The sequence below is a fragment of the Trachurus trachurus genome, assembly GCF_905171665.1.
Source record: "Trachurus trachurus genome assembly, chromosome: 2".
In the NCBI taxonomy this organism is placed as follows: Eukaryota; Metazoa; Chordata; class Actinopteri; order Carangiformes; family Carangidae; genus Trachurus; species Trachurus trachurus.
The window spans coordinates 1236719-1252925 of NC_139914.1; the positions used below are offsets into that span (position 1 = coordinate 1236719).

At 47.1% G+C, this 16207-nt stretch overlaps 2 protein-coding genes across 3 annotated transcripts in view; one reads left to right on the forward strand and one right to left on the reverse strand.

Moving 5' to 3' along the window:
- The window catches only part of LOC310997657 (NLR family CARD domain-containing protein 3-like), a gene marked incomplete at its 5' end in the record, with an annotated part of 366988 nt that overhangs the window by 140209 nt on the left and 210572 nt on the right, over nt 1-16207 (reverse strand). The gene's annotated exons all lie outside the window — the stretch shown is intronic.
- xdh (xanthine dehydrogenase) lies at nt 34-15809 on the forward strand. Of its 2 annotated transcripts, XM_083991390.1 has the most exons (35): nt 39-227; nt 1056-1113; nt 2382-2478; nt 2809-2917; nt 3710-3836; nt 3931-3992; nt 5071-5154; nt 5235-5315; nt 5413-5557; nt 5678-5770; nt 5853-6004; nt 6574-6667; nt 7303-7412; nt 7510-7694; nt 8023-8185; nt 8269-8358; nt 8866-9035; nt 9124-9250; nt 9338-9457; nt 9595-9691; nt 9899-10023; nt 10738-10871; nt 10953-11040; nt 11471-11557; nt 11713-11904; nt 12003-12148; nt 12749-12830; nt 12932-13027; nt 13654-13857; nt 14026-14078; nt 14186-14300; nt 14393-14458; nt 14626-14814; nt 14893-15060; nt 15608-15809. In XM_083991390.1, the coding sequence occupies exons 1-35, from the start codon at nt 144-146 to the stop codon at nt 15656-15658; spliced, it is 4044 nt and encodes a 1347-aa protein (XP_083847516.1). In that variant the 5' UTR covers nt 39-143; the 3' UTR covers nt 15659-15809. The 2 variants fall into 2 exon arrangements, with proteins under 2 accessions (XP_083847517.1, XP_083847516.1); XM_083991391.1 differs by lacking the exons at nt 14186-14300; nt 14393-14458; nt 14626-14814; nt 14893-15060; nt 15608-15809 and having other exon boundaries at nt 34-227; nt 13654-13921; nt 13996-14054.

A 16207-nucleotide genomic window follows, 5' to 3' on the forward strand; every position in this document is an offset into this window, starting at 1 on the left:
TGTGTGTGTGTGTGTGTGTGTGTGTGTGTGTGTGTGTGTGTGTGTGTGTGTCCCGGAAGGAGGAGAGACACACACCTCTCTCTCTCTGGGCGGAGGGTTGAGCTTCGGAGCCGCGGCCGGAGGAGACATTCAGGACCGGAGACATGACGGAGACGGACGGAACCATGACCGAGACCGAGACCGGAACTAGGACCGACGAGCTCGTGTTCTTCGTTAACGGCAAGAAGGTAACAAAAAAACATTATTATTATTATTTTTAAAATATTAAAAATAATATTCACTGCGTTAACTTTCGATTATATTGATTATCTATTGATTTATAACTGGAAAATGATCGATATTAGCCTCCTATCTGTTCTAATTGATCTGTATATAACATGATAATAATTAAGCCTCTGTTATGCTTCATGATCGATTTGATCCATATTTATTATAATTATGATTAATAAATAATGTTGATAATCAGAATGTGTTGCGTTTGAGTAACGAGGAGAAAATAGAAATCTAATAATCAGAGCTGCGGCTCAAACTGTTTATTATTATTTATTACCTTGAATTTCTAAGTATCCTTCTATTCTCAATGCACTAATTTTATGATCTGTTGTCTTGTTGTTGAATGATGATGTTTATTGTGCAGTTGAGAAACTGAATTTCACTCGGGATAAGTATTTATCTATCTATCTATCTTATAAATATGATGTGAACAGGAAAATGAACAATCAAACAAGATATTTATAATAAATGTGAACATTTTTATTAAATATATAAATGTATTTACATCAGTACAGTAAAACGTGTATTTTTAATAACTGATGAATTCAATGGAAATAAGAAAAAAAAACTGTTTAATTTGACCAGAGGCTCAGAAACCAGTACGCCCTGTCCTCTCTGCTGTTTATTTATTAACTCCAACATGATGACACTGTCACTCTTATAACTCCTCACACACTCTGTTTCTGTGTGTGTGTGTGTGTGTGTGTGTGTGTGTTACAGTGTTGTTATCTATCTATATGTAATGTTTTTATTCATCCTCAGTTTGGTCGTTGTGTTTTCAGATTGTGGAGAGAGATGCTGATCCTGAGACGACGCTGCTCACGTATCTGAGGAGGAAACGTACGAACACACACACACACATGCACAGATATGAAGAAATATTCTATCTATTTTAAATCATCTCCTTGCACGTTGTTAAACTCGGCCATGATGAGTGTTTCAGTGTCACCGGACTGAAACGATTTCCTGTTTCACTACATGAAGTCATCACGAAGCTCTTTCACTTCTTAACTTTGATTCATTTCATAATTATTTTAATAAATAGATGAGACGTCTTTCAATTTCTCTGTAAGGATAAATGAAGTTCTTCTTCTTCTTCCTCTTTCCTCCTCACGTCAGTCACATCAGACCATAACCAGAGTTTTATTCCAGTAAAACAACAAACCAACAGATCAGAGTTCACACACAGTCAACGACCAGAAGTCGCGTCATTGTTTAAAGGGACAGTTCAACATTTAGTCAGATCCTCCTCTCACCATAACCCTTCTATAGTCATAGCAGTAGGTTCATCACCTTTAATTATCGGTGCATGTTGTTTTAAGATCGGCGGGGCAGAGACGTGAGCTGCTCAGTGAACACAATGGAGGTGAACGGTACAGGTCCCCTGTCCCTCATCAAACTCATCAAATACACAATCCAACAACTCCACAACGCTCTGGTGGACAAGTTGTGACCTGCACATTCACCACACTATGAGATAATAACACAACGTTACCAGACAGAGTTGTTTTAGAGGTGAATGCAGCCGGAACTTACTTTCAAAAGAGAAAGTAGTTCAGAGTATTTGCTTCATGTGTCGTAATGTTACATAATTATACATGATTATCTCATAGTGTGGTGAATGTGCAGGTCACAACTTGTCCACCAGAGCGTTGTGGAGTTGTTGGATTGTGTATTTGATGAGTTTGATGAGGGACAGGGGACCTGTACCGTTCACCTCCATTGTGTTCACTGAGCAGCTCATGTCTCTGCCCCACCGATCTCAAAACAACATGCACCGATAATTAAAGGTGATGAACCTACTGCTATGACTATAGGGGGGTTATGGTGAGAGGAGGATCTGTCTTATAATGTTGAACTGTCCCTTTAAACAACAACACGAGGACACAGGTGGTTGTCTGATCATTGATTCTGAGCTTGTTCACTCGTTAACACTTTAACGTGTCTCCACAGTGAAGATGGTCACATGTGGAGGTCAATAATTCACTGTATCTGTGTGTGTGTGTGTGTGTGTGTGTGTGTGTGTGTGTGTGTGTGTGTGTGTGTGTGTGTGTGTGTGTGTGTGTGTGTGTGTGTGTGTGTGTGTGTGTGTGTGTGTGTGTGTGCAGTGGGTTTGACAGGGACCAAGCTGGGCTGTGCTGAAGGCGGCTGTGGAGCCTGCACCGTCATGTTGTCCAGATACCAGACTCACACTGAACGGCTGCTGTATCCTCCACCGTGTGTGTGTGTGTGTGTGTGTGTGTGTGTGTGTGTGTGTGTGTGTGTGTGTGTGTGTGTGTGTGTGTGTGTGTGTGTGTGTGTGTGTGTGTGTGTGTGTGTGTTGATGAAGCGTGCCGTCAGCTGCAGTCATGTGCTCTCATCTGACATTGACACACTTTAATCTTTAATGATGTCAAACTGATTTTTCTCGCCCTGGTCAGTGAACGCCACGTGAGCGAGCAGAATTCTTTCTTTCTTTTTTTTTCTTTTTTTACATTACTTAACTTTACGCTCCTTGACTCCGCCCCCCTCGCCCTCCGTCTCCGCCGCCGTCAGTCACTACGCCGTCAACGCCTGCCTCGCCCCGCTCTGCTCCTTACACCTGGTCGCCGTGACGACCGTGGAGGGCATCGGCAGCGTGGCCCGGAAGCTGCATCCCGTACAGGTGAAACACAACGTCACACACACACTGATGATGTTACACATGAGAACCAAAATGTTCATTCGTTTTTATTTTTATTTTGTTTTTCAGTTTGCTGAAGCAGTTTTACTTTAGTTTTTTATTTTATTTTAGAGGAATTGACTAGTTTTTATTAAGTCTGAGTCTTGGTTTTTCAGGTTTTAGGTGAAAGGATTCTGGATAATCGATCAGATCAAATCTTGAAAATGTGTCGTTTTAAAACTAAAAACTGATTCTGGATCAGATTAGATCACAAAATCCAATTTTACGTTTTAATCTGGATCAAATCCTCAGTTTGTGTTGTTAAGAACTTTTTAGTTGAATCAGGAAAACTTTGATCCAGAACCTTATTGATTATTCTGATCCAGCAGTTTGGTGGATTCAGGAACAAAATGTGATTTAAATTAAATTCAAACAGTTTTTTTTAAAATTTGAAACACATGTGGGGAAAAATTCACAGTGTGTTTGAGTGATCTACTGTATAGTTGCTTTTTTATTTAGGTCTGGCTTTATTAAAAGATGTTGAAAAACAAGAAAAAAGCACAGAAAACTACACAAACTGGCCATTTGTGTCCTCATGCTGCTGTTGTACCTGTTGTTTACCGACCGCATCAGCCTTTAGTCTGACACACAGTCACATTTAATTCACTTTAGTTTCAGTTTTGTTCATTAAAAAATCGCTTTATTTTTATTTCAGTTCGCTAAATAGTTTTAGTTTTAGTCTTCGTGAACCATAATAACCCTGCTGTGTGTGTAACTGTGTGACTTCCTGCTCAGGAGCGAATAGCGAAGGCTCACGGCTCGCAGTGCGGCTTCTGCACCCCGGGAATCGTCATGTCCATGTACGCTCTGCTCAGGAACAACCCCGCCCCCAACATGGCCGACGTGGAGGAGGCCTTCCAAGGTAGTGGAGGATGGACTGTGGCATTATGGGATGTGGTGTGATGATGGTTTTTATTGGTTTTTACACTTTTTTGTGTGTTTGTGATGATTTTCAGGGAATCTGTGTCGCTGCACCGGATACAGACCGATCCTGGAGGGATACAAGACCTTCACTGTGGTCAGACACACACACACTGCACACCTACACACTGTTTTGGGGAAATTATTATTCTTTTTAATTTATTTATTTGAAATTTTACCGCTTTTTTTCTAGATTTTCTTTCCACTTTTTTTTTTCGCCATTGGCCTAAATTGAACGTACATTGACTAAAAAAGTAACGTTTCTTCAGTCTCAGAACAAATATTTGTGTATTTCTGGTGTTTTTAAGGTCCTTGATGTAAAAAGATTTGAGAACCACTGAACCAAATCACAGAATTGTGAGAGAGAGTGCCACTGTTACAACCTGTTGTAACCAGAGCTGCAACAATGTATCGATAAATCAAACAAAAATCCAATTATTAAAATTAATCGTCAAATATCTTGATAATCTAATAATCAGTTTGAGTAGTTTTTCAAGGAAAAAAAGTCAAAATTCTCTGATTCCAGCTTCTTAAATGTGAATATTTCTGGTTTCTTTGTTCCTTTATGACAATAAACTGAGTCTCTCTTTGGTTTGTGGACAAAACAAGACATTTGAGGAAACACTGATTGACATTTTCAACATTTTTTAACATTTTATTGACCAAACAACAAATCGATTAATCGTTTAAATAATCGACAGATTAATCGATAATGAAAATAATTGTTAGTTGTAGCCCTTGTTGTAACACAACCTGGGTAAAATGTAACTAAAAACTGAGACCACAGCGCCAAACATGCATCTGTGTTGGTTTATGTCTGTTCCAACACTAAAGCATCTTCCTGTGGTTCAGTCTGAACAAGAACAACTCATCACTGATGGTTAAATGAAGAACAGTGGCTGTGGTGTGGATCCTAACATTAGAAAGTTGTCTTAAAGAACATCTTCTGATAATACTGATGATACATGTACTAATGGAAGCCTTTGGCTCAAAATAGGTGTTAAACTCCAGGAAACATGTTTGACACTAATGGAAACCTTCGGCTCAAAATAGGTGTTAATAAAACAACAGAGATAAAAGGAGTTTAACCCGTTCCCACAGTCAGTCGGTGTTTAACCAGCTGTGGGTTGAATTAAACATTGATAAAACGTTGTGTTGTTGTGTTGTGGCTGCAGGAGGGCGGCTGCTGCGGAGGCCGAGGGCGGGAAAACGGCTGCTGTCTGACCAATGGGAGCGCAGCAAAGGAAGAGGAGGAGGAGGTGAGTCTGAGCCTTCATCATCATCATCATCAGGTCGGTTGAGTTCAGTTTATTAATCGTGTGTGTGTGTGTGTGTGCAGGAGAACACGTCTCTGTTCAACGCCGCCGAGTTCGCGCCCTTTGACCCCACACAGGAAGTCATCTTCCCGCCGGAGCTCATGGTAAACAACAACAACAACAACACATACACAGACAGTCTGTTCATAAACGAGCTGTGTTAATAAAGTTTATTGATCCTTCTTCTTCTTCTTCTTCCAGTCTCTCACCAAAGCCCAGGCGTCGCGGTCGCTGTGTTTCCGTGGCGACCGGGCGGCGTGGTTTCAGCCCAGCAGTCTGGACGAGTTCCTGCGTCTGAAGTGGAAACATCCGGACGCCCGTGTCGTCGTGGGCAACACGGAAGTGGGTCAGTGTCAGACCCTGATGGAGTCACTGATCGATGGATTGATCAATTGATTGACTGATTGATTGATTGATTGATCGGGTCTGTGTGTGTGTGTGTGTGTGTGTGTGTGTGTGTCACCAGGCATCGAGGTTAAGTTTAAGAACATGCTCTACCCCGTCATCCTGGCGCCGAGCTTCATCCCCGAGCTGAACGCCGTCACGCACACGGAGCGAGGTAACGACACGCCGACCAATCGGCTTTAACGTGTGGCTCCACCGGTCACCATGACAACCTGTGTGTGTGTGTGTGTGTTCAGGGATCGTGTTTGGCGCGGCGTGCACCCTCAGCCACATGGCGGCGGTGCTGAAGGCGGCGGCGGAGACTCTTCCTCCTCACCAGACGCAGGTCTTCCTCGCCGTCCTGGAGCAGCTGCGCTGGTTCGCCGGGCTGCAGATACGCAACGTGGCGGTGAGTGTGATGATGTCACAGGAGACGTTATAGGAAACATGTCACAAATATTTACTTTCCTCTGATTGGCCCACGTGTGCTTGTTTACCTTGTTAAAGGGATAGTTCATGATTTTATCAAATTCACCACGCTACGAGATAATAACACAACGTTACCAGACAGAGTTGTTTTAGAGGGAAATTCATGTAAAACCACTGATGCACGTTGCCTTCAGGGACAGTTTTTCATCAAACAGTCTCTGTATTTCCCTCTAAAACAACTCTGTGTGGTAACGTTGTGTTATTATCTCATAGCGTGGTGAATGTGCAGGTCACAACTTGTCCACCAGAGCGTTGTGGAGTTGTTGGATTGTGTATTTGATGAGTTTGATGAGGGAAACCAAGAATTGAGCCATGAGCCTCCGTAGCGTAGCTCTGAGCAGCTAACGGCTCTGCTCCACCGTTCTAAAAATAGCTTGCACTGACTATTAAAGGTAACAAACCTACTGCTATGACTATAGGGAGTATGGCAATGGACAAATCTTGAACTATCCCTTTAAAGACGGCTCCTGTAATTGTTGTTATTTTCAGGCGGTTGGAGGAAACATCATGACGGCCAGCCCGATATCCGACCTCAACCCTGTGTTCATGGCCGCGGGATGCACACTCACACTGATGGACAAGGGTAACACACACACACATTTTTTATCTGTGTGATATTCCAGGAATCTGTTTCACCACCACGCTTTGCTTTTTTTTTAACAGAGATCAGAGTTCACTGATAGAAAAAAGACTGAACACACACACAGCGGTCACACACACACACACACACACACACACACACACACACACACACACACACACACACACACACACACAGACACACACACACACACACACACACACACACACACACACACACACACACACACACACACACACACAGCGGTCACACACACACACACACACACACACACACACACACACACACACACACACACACACACACACAGCGGTCACACATACCTGAATTAAAAACATTATAAGTGTAAAACTGACATTTGTAACTTTTTTTTTTTAATCAGTGTTTTATTTTGAAATCCGACGCGGCTCCTATCACATTATCTCTGCAGCGTGTAGTTTATTTTGAAAGGGTTTGTATGCAGTAGTGAATTCTCTGAATACTACGCATCGTCTCGTGGCGCCGAACGGTCACGCTGCTGCGTTCAGGGTCACCTCCTCTGCTCGTTAGAAACACTCAACGGTCATGTGATCTTTTACTCTACATCCCATAATAACAGTGTGTGATCTGTGTGTCAGATGGCAGTCGTCAGGTCCAGATGGACGGCGCCTTCTTCCCCGGCTACAGGAGGACGGCGCTGAGGCGTGAGGAGGTCCTGGTTGCCATAGAGATCCCCTACAGCAAGGAGGTGGGGGCGCAGTCACCGCAGCAACCACCTGTCAATCAGAAAAAGCTGTTGTTGTCACGCTCTGACCCTGTTATCGTCTACGTCTCTCTCGCCTCAGGGTCAGTTCGTCTGTGCCTACAAACAGTCGCCGCGCCGCGAGGACGACATCAGCATCGTCACCGCGGCGATGAACGTCACCTTCGCCCCCAGCACCAGCGTCGTCGAGGACTTGAGGCTGAGCTACGGCGGCATGGCGGCGACCACGGTGCTGGCCACGAAGACGGCCGACAGACTGCTGGGAAGGTAACACACACACACACACACACACACACACACACCGGAACTAATGAGGAACTAATGACTAGTTACTGAGGAACTAATGAGTAGTTACTGAGGAACTAACTATTAGTAAATCATTAGTTACTCTTTTTGTACCATAAAGTAAACTGAGACATCAAAATGAGTAACTACTCTATTTCTGTGTACCCTAGTTCCTCAGTAACTTCTCATTAGTTCCTCAGTAACTTCTCATTAGTTCCTCAGTAACTTCTCATTAGTTCCTCAGTAACTACTCTAACTCTGTGTACCTTATTGTAAAGTGGATGAAGGGTTAACTGTGTGATGTCATCAGGCGCTGGGAGGCGGGGCTTCTGCAGGACGCCTGCTCCTCATTGGCCGAGGAGTTGACCCTGGACCCGTCGGCGCCGGGCGGCATGGTGACGTACCGGCGCACTCTGACGCTCAGCCTCTTCTACAAGTTCTACCTGACGGTGCTGCAGCGGCTCCGCCAGCAGGTCGTACACACACACACACACACACACGTAGAAACACACCGGGTTGTGTCGTGGTCCCTGAACGCACCACGCTGTCTCCTCAGGGCGTGGCGGTGGACGAGGTGGCGTCAGACTGTGCGAGCGCCACGCAGACGTTTCACCACCGGACTCCGACCAGCGCCCAGATCTACCAGGTACAAACAGACTGATCGGTTATTGGAAATCAATCAGTATGTTTTACTAGTAGTTACTTTAGTTACTGAGGAACTAATGAGTAGTTACTGAGGAAGTAACTATTACTTAATCATTAGTTACTCTTTTTGTACTCTAAAGTAAAGTGAGACATCAAAATGAGTAACTACTCTAATTTTGTGTACCTTAGTTCCTCAGTAACTACTCATTAGTTCCTCATTAGTTCCTCAGTAACTACTCATTAGTTCCTCATTAGTTCCTCAGTAACTACTCATTAGTTCCTCAGTAACTACTCATTAGTTCCTCATTAGTTCCTCAGTAACTACTCATTAGTTCCTCAGTAACTACTCATTAGTTCCTCAGTAACTACTCTACCTCTGTGTACATTATTCTAAAGTGTTACAGTTTCAAAATAAAAGTCTCTAACTATTACAAATTAAAAGCGCTGTCCGTAACCGCCGTGTGCGATGGCGTCCTGTAGTAACTCCTCCCCCTCCTCCGTGCTGCAGGCGGTGCCAGACGGGCAGCACCATGACGACGTGGTCGGCCGTCCCATCATGCACCTGTCGGCCATGAAGCAGGCGACGGGCGAGGCCGTTTACTGCGACGACGTGCCGCTGTACGAGAACGAGCTCTACCTGGCGCTCGTCACCAGCACCCGGGCGCACGCTCGCATCACGTGAGGCTCCGCCCCCTCGACCCGCCGCACACGCCTGTGTGCGTGGCGCCATCTAACCCAGGTGTGTGTGTGTGTGTGTGTGTTGCAGCTCCATCGACGCCACGGCAGCGAAGCGTCTCCCCGGCGTCGTCACCTGCGTGTTCGCCGCCGACATCCCCGGCTCCAACGCCACTGGACCCATCGCGCACGACGAGACCGTCCTCGCCGACGGAGAGGTGTGTGTGTGTGTGTGTCCGTCGCTTTGACCAATCAGGTGGCTCCGTCCGCTCCCCCCTTAACGCCAAGCCCCTCCCCCTCTGCAGGTGACGTGCGTGGGCCACATCATCGGCGCCGTGGTGGCCGACACGCAGCTCAACGCGCAGAGAGCCGCCAAGGCCGTGAGGGTGGAGTACGAGGAGCTGCCGGCTGTCGTCACCATCCAGGTGAGTCACATGTTGTTGTTGCAGGCCACGCCCCCTCCACCACACACCTGACCGCCGCAGGCCACGCCCCCTCCACAGGCCACGCCCCCTACACCACACACAGAGTTAACGTCGCGTGTTGTCGGTTTGATTGACAGGAGGCCATCGCCGCACAGTCGTTCTTTCAGCCAATCAGAACCATCCAGAGAGGAGACCTGGAGGCGGGGCTTAAACAGGCCGACCACGTCCTGGAGGGTAGGAACACGTGTGTGTTTGTGTGTGTGTGTCACACTTCTCCTGAGAGGGGGAGAGAGGGGGAGAGAAGGGGAGGGAGGGAGAGAAAGAGAGAGTGAAAGAGAGGGGGAGAGAAGGGGAGGGAGGGAGAGAAAGAGAGGGAGGAAGGGGGAGGAAGGGAGGAAGGGGGAGAGAGAGTTTATTGATCGTGTGTTGCTGTCCTATCAGGTGAGATCCACATGGGGGGTCAGGAACACTTCTACCTGGAGACCAATGTGACTCTGGCCGTCCCCCGGGGAGAAGACGGAGAGATGGAGCTGTTCGTCTCCACGCAGTCGGCCTCCAAGACTCAGGTTCACTCACACATTGTATCTTTAAATATGTAAATGAGGCCATATCTAATTAAATATGCACCGATTTGCATAATATTTCCAGGATAGAAATCTGAACAATGGATAAAGCTACTTGGTTTTATCTTGTTGACACATTAGAGTCTTTAGTTTTTACAGAGGAGGATTGTGGATATCTCTTTTTATCACTCTGTAAATGAGAAAATACTGTCACCAGCCCTAAAACATCTAATGTCTCCATGTTTTTAGTAATAAAATGTTGTATAAATGAGGCTGTGAATGATATATCAACAATCCCCTCTGTAAAAACCTTCAGGATATAGAAAGGGATCAAAGTGGAAGGTTTGGTGTCTGGAAGTGCTGCTGAAGTGGAGATTTCTAGCTCAGAGTCTGAGTCTGAAAAACTCTTTCTGAGAAAACGGCCTTTAAAGACTTGGACTGTAAAATGACATAGATTGTTATTGTCAATCCTACTTTTAGGATTTGTTGCTATGATACAGAGGAAATGACATCATTGTTCAGGGGAGAGAGAGCTTTACAATGACACCTGACATGACATGGCTCAGACTAACTCCTTGTGAGTTTAGGAGAAATTTAAAGACAAAATGAAGTAAAATAAAAACTTTAATGTGGATTTTCTACCGTTTATTTCCTCTATTCTGAAAGAAGACGTGTTAAAGAAGAAAAATTATCCAAAATCTCATAATTCCCCCTCAGTCCCTGGTGTCCCAGGCTCTGGGCGTCCCGGCCAACAGAGTCGTCGTCCGGGTGAAGAGGATGGGCGGCGGCTTCGGGGGGAAGGAGAGCCGCACCACTGTGCTGTCCACCGTGGTCGCCGTGGCAGCAAACAAGTACGTCGACTCGTCGGTCAGTCATGTCGGTCATCAGCTGCTGTTGCTGTTGTTGACTGTGTGTGTGTGTGTGTGTCTCAGGCTGAACAGACCCGTCAGGTGCATGTTGGACAGAGACGAGGACATGTTGATCACCGGAGGACGACACCCGTTCTACGGAAAATACAAGGTGACGCTGCAGAGATGATCCAGACGCACAAATAAAACATAAAACACACAATCAATACAAAAAGAGAACGACAAGAAAGAACAAAAATAATTTGTGTAGAAACAGAGACTCACTTTCTCACAAATTGTCCCAAATAGAAATAATTATTTCCCAAATTTAAAAAAGAAATCCAGACTTCCTCCAACGAGACACTACACTTTGGCTTCTTCTATTGCTGTTTCTGTTTCTGTTTTTTTATGTAGCCTACTTACATAAAAAATCAAGACAAAATCCTTCAGATCCTTCAGGGAGGAGAATATAAATACATCACTGTATGTCACACATCAAGAATGTTAAAATGTCAGACTGTTTGTCTCATTTATTTCTGATAAAAACGTTCATTAATGATTTTTCTGTCACTTATTATCTAATTATTGTTTATTATTTTCAGGTGGGCTTCATGGACAGCGGCCGAGTCGTAGCTCTGGACGTCTCCTACTACAGTAACTGTGGGAACTCCATGGACCTGTCCCTGTCTGTGAGTATCTTCCTCATCCTCATCCTGTTTTCTCCTCCTGTCATCACCATGCCTTTAGTTTGAGTTGGTTCAACAAGAATCAGTTTTAGTTTAGTTTTTATTTTTGAGGAAGTGACTAACCCTGGTGTGATGACGTCACCTGTGCGGTCGTCTAGGTGATGGAGCGCGCTCTGTTCCACATGGAGAACTCGTACAGCGTGGCCAACGTGCGCGGCCGCGGCTTCCCGTGCCGCACCAACCTGCCGTCCAACACGGCGTTCAGGGGCTTCGGGGGGCCGCAGGGCATGATGGTCGCTGAGAGCTGGATGACGGACGTGGCCCAGAGCCTCGGCCGCAGCACAGAGGAGGTTTGTGGGTAATTTTCACCTCAAGGTCACCGTGGGGAAAAAAAACGCAGCGTCCAATCAGCAACCTCTGTTTGTTTTTTGTTTTTTTCCGGCTCCAGGTGCGTCGGCTGAACCTGTACACGGAGGGAGAGGCGACGCCGTACAACCAGATCCTGGACCAGTGGACGGTGGACCGCTGCTGGGACGAGTGTCTGAGCCGCGCTCGCTACCAGGAGCGCCGCGCCGCCGTCGACCTGTTCAACAGGTGAGAGCAACCGGCTGCTGACGACCTGCAACCGATACGGTGACCGATACGCGGTTCCTGTTTCAGTACTTTTTATGTGTCTGTGTCGTAATAGGAGTTATTATTTCTATAAAAAATAGTCAAAACTTCTGAAATTTTAATATTTATCTCTCAACATGGCCGTTCTGCCATGGTATTATAACACTCCTGATGCACTTGTTTTATGTTTTGTTCTATTTATTTTTTATTTTTATAACAGAAGATGGTTTTTAGTTTTGCATGCTGTCTTCAAATCAAATAGTTTATGAGGCGATCGTCTTGTCTGAAAAAATGTAGAAGGAGAAACATGGAGAGACTCCTAGAGCCACCAGGAAGTTCTGTCAAATAGAAAACAAATGAAACTGAAGAGCAGCTCAAACTCTGATGAGAAGCTACCGGAGAATACTGACAACTGACGAGACGTTGACGTTTAGATCTAGTTCTCCTTCTGTGACGAGGACTTAATTGTGAAAAACAGCTGTCTGTCATTTACAAATGAAATCATAGACTGATGAAAATTGGTACCGGAGGATATTGAACGTCTCAGGTGAGCTCGGTACTGACCCAGAACTCTCTCCTCAGTCAGAACCGCTGGACCAAACGAGGCCTGGCCGTCGTCCCCACCAAGTTTGGAATCAGCTTCACCGCCGTGTTCCTCAACCAGGTCAGTTCATTAGTTCAATTAGTTACAGTTACTAGTTACTTTTTTAAAAATTGCTGAAACGTGTCAGATTACTTGGATTAACCACGTGTGTGTGTGTTTAGGCTGGAGCTCTGGTCCACGTCTACACCGACGGCTCGGTCCTGTTGACCCACGGTGGGACGGAGATGGGACAAGGACTCCACACCAAGATGATCCAGGTACAGAGTCAGAGCTCCACCTGGTGGACGACACTGAGAACTGCAGCCTCACTACCTGTGTGTGGGGGAGAGGAGAGGAGGGAGAGAGGAGGGAGAGGGGAAGAAACAGTGAGAGAGGGGGAAAGAGAGAGAAGGGGAGAGAAAGAGAGAGAGGAGGGGAAGAGAGGGAGGGGGGGGCAGGAAGAGAAAGAGGGTGAGAGCATAGGCGTAGCTCACAGTCGGCCATATTGGGGCAGGCAACTCACACAGACACTTGCATTAGTTCAGGTGGGTGATCCTGTCCTAATAACTTAGTAAAACTGTGACCGATTCCCAAACGGGTTGGTTTGGTAGAAACGCTATTGCTATTGCTGTTAGTTTAATGGAAAAACAATTACACATTATTAAAATAATTCCTGATTTTGAGTATGTAGTATCATAACTGCATTTCTGACGTTCCTAACAAACATAGCCGTTTGGAAATCGGACAAAAACTGAGCAAGTTGTGGATGTCATAGCAGAACATGCACCATAGGCTTATTGCTCTGAGGGAGAGAGTTGCCCTTCCCAAGATGGCCGCCGTGTTTGGCAGCAGCGGCGGATGAGTCATCTAGTCTTCTTACATATTTCTATGGGTGCGTGTGCAGGTTGCCAGTCGGGTTCTGGGCATCCCCCCCTCAAAGATCCACATCTCGGAGACGAGCACCAACACGGTTCCCAACACGAGTCCGACCGCCGCCTCCGCCTCCTCCGACCTCAACGGAGCCGCCGTGCAGAACGCCTGTGACATCATCGTCCAGCGCCTGGAGCCCTACAGGAAGAAGAACCCCAAAGGACCATGGGAGGACTGGGTGATTAACCAATGAACAACAATGATGTGTTTAAGAGCCGTGGGAGAAATGAGTTTCACTTCACTGTGTGTGTGTGTGTGTGTGTGTGTGTGTGTGTGTGTGTGTGTGTGTGTGTGTGTGTGTGTGTGTGTGTGTGTGTGTGTGTGTGTGTGTGTGTGTGTGTCTCAGGTGAGAGCAGCGTACTTCGACAGAGTCAGCCTCAGTGCAAACGGTTTCTACAGGTGAGTCAGTCTGATCCTACACCTGTCTCCTTCTGTCTGTCCTGTCTCCTTCTATCTCACCTGTCTCCTTCTGTCTCATCTGTCTCACCTGTCCTCTCTGTCCTCAGGACTCCAGACCTCGGTTACGACTTTGAGACGAACTCCGGTCGAGCGTTTAACTACTTCTCGTCGGGCGTGGCCTGCTCGGAGGTGGAGGTCGACGTCCTGACCGGAGCTCACCAGGTGAGACAGGAAGCAGCAGGTGTGACTCAACCGTCTCCATGGAAACACAGGAGGTTGACTCTGTGCGTGTGTGTGTGTGTGTGTGTGTGTAGAACCTGAGCACCACCATCGTGATGGACGTTGGTCACAGTCTGAACCCGGCGCTGGACATCGGACAGGTGAGTGACGCTGCAGCAGGTGTATGAGGACAGGTGAGACAGAAGGAGACAGAAGGAGACAGGTGAGACAGAAGGGGCGTGTCCAGGTGTGCTGAGGTGTGTGTCCTGTGTGTGTTGAGGTGTGTGTCCAGGTGTATTAGGTGTGTGTCTTGTGTGTGTGTGTGCAGGTGGAGGGTGCCTTCATGCAGGGCGTGGGGCTCTTCACGCTGGAGGAGCTGCGTTACTCCCCCCGTGGCGTCCTCCTCACCCGCGGCCCCGGCTCCTACAAGATCCCGGCGTTTGGCGACATCCCGACCGACCTGACGGTGTCGCTGCTGCGCGACTCCCCCAACGACAAGGCCATCTTCGCCTCCAAGGTGACCGCCGCGCCGTGACATCATCACCCCCCGCCCCCCCTCCACGCCGAGCTAACAGCTGATGTTTTTCCTCCGCAGGCCGTGGGTGAGCCGCCGCTCTTCCTCGCCGCCTCGGTTTTCTACGCCATCAAAGACGCCGCCGCCGCCGCCCGCGCCGAGTCGGGCCTCACGGGTCCGTTCAGACTGGACAGCCCCGCCTCCGCTGAGAGGATCCGCACCGCCTGCAGCGACCGCTTCACCTCACTGGTACGAACACAGGTCAAAGGTCACCTGGGGTCGAGGTCAGAGCAGCTCTGATCAATCAATAAACAGATCAATAAACAGGCTGATCAATCAATTAACAGATAGATCAATAAACATACGGATCAATCAATAAACAGATAGATCAATCAATAAACAGACAGTTTAATAAACAGATAGATCAATGTACAGACAGATCAATCAATAAAGAGACAGATCAATAAACAGACAGTTTAATAAACAGATAGATCAATGTACAGACAGATCAATCAATAAAGAGACAGATCAATAAACAGGCTGATCAATCAATAAACAGATATATAAATAAACAGAGAACTCAATAAACAGACGGATCAATTAATAAACGGGCTGATCAATAATCAGATAGATCAATAAATAAACAGATCAACCAATAAACAGACAGATCAATAATTAGATAGATCAGCCAATAAACAGATAGATCAATCAGTAAAGAGATCGATCAATAGACAGGCTGATCAGTGAACAGACAGATCAGTAATCAGATCAATAACCCGTCCTCTCTGTGTTCCAGTGTCCTGCTGCTGAACCAGGAAGCTTCACGCCGTGGTCGGTTCAAGTCTGAGCTCCTGGAGAGAAACTACAACTCCCATGAGCCTCTTTGTCTTTGTTCCTGCTCGGTGACGTCATCGCGTGCCCTGGGTCACATGACTGTTAAATGTGTTAATGTGTAAATCATCATGTGTCTGTTTCCGTCCAATAAAAAACCTCCAGAAGCCACGATTCATTCATTCATACAGGCCTTTATTTCAGTCGATGGGGAGGGGTGTGGGGGGGAGGAGAGGGAGAGGAGAGGTGTGGGGGGAGGAGAGGAGGTGTGGAGGGGAAGAAGGGTGTGGGGGGGGAAGAAGGGCGGGGGGGAGGAGAGGGAGAGGAGGGATGTGGGGGGAGGGGGGGAAGAGGAGGTGTGGAGGGAGAGGAGGAGGGGTGTGGGGGGGGAGAGGGGTGTGGAGGGAGAGAAGAGGGGTGTGGGGGGGGGGGGGGGGGTGGGGGGGGGGGGGTGAGGGGGGAGGGGAGAGGAGGTGTGTGGGGGGGAGAAGAGGTGTGGGGGGGAGAGAAGAGGGGTGTGGGGGGAGAGGAGAGGGGTGTGGGGGGGAGAAGAGGTGTGTGGGGG

Coding starts and splice junctions, on each gene's coding strand:
- xdh (XM_083991390.1), top strand. CDS start 144: ATGACGGAGACGGACGGAACCATGACCGAGACCGAGACCGGAACTAGG. Junction 11,905..12,002: donor TCGGCCGCAGCACAGAGGAG/GTTTGTGGGTAA, acceptor TTCCGGCTCCAG/GTGCGTCGGCTGAACCTGTA. Junction 14,079..14,185: donor AGTGCAAACGGTTTCTACAG/GTGAGTCAGTCT, acceptor CTCTGTCCTCAG/GACTCCAGACCTCGGTTACG.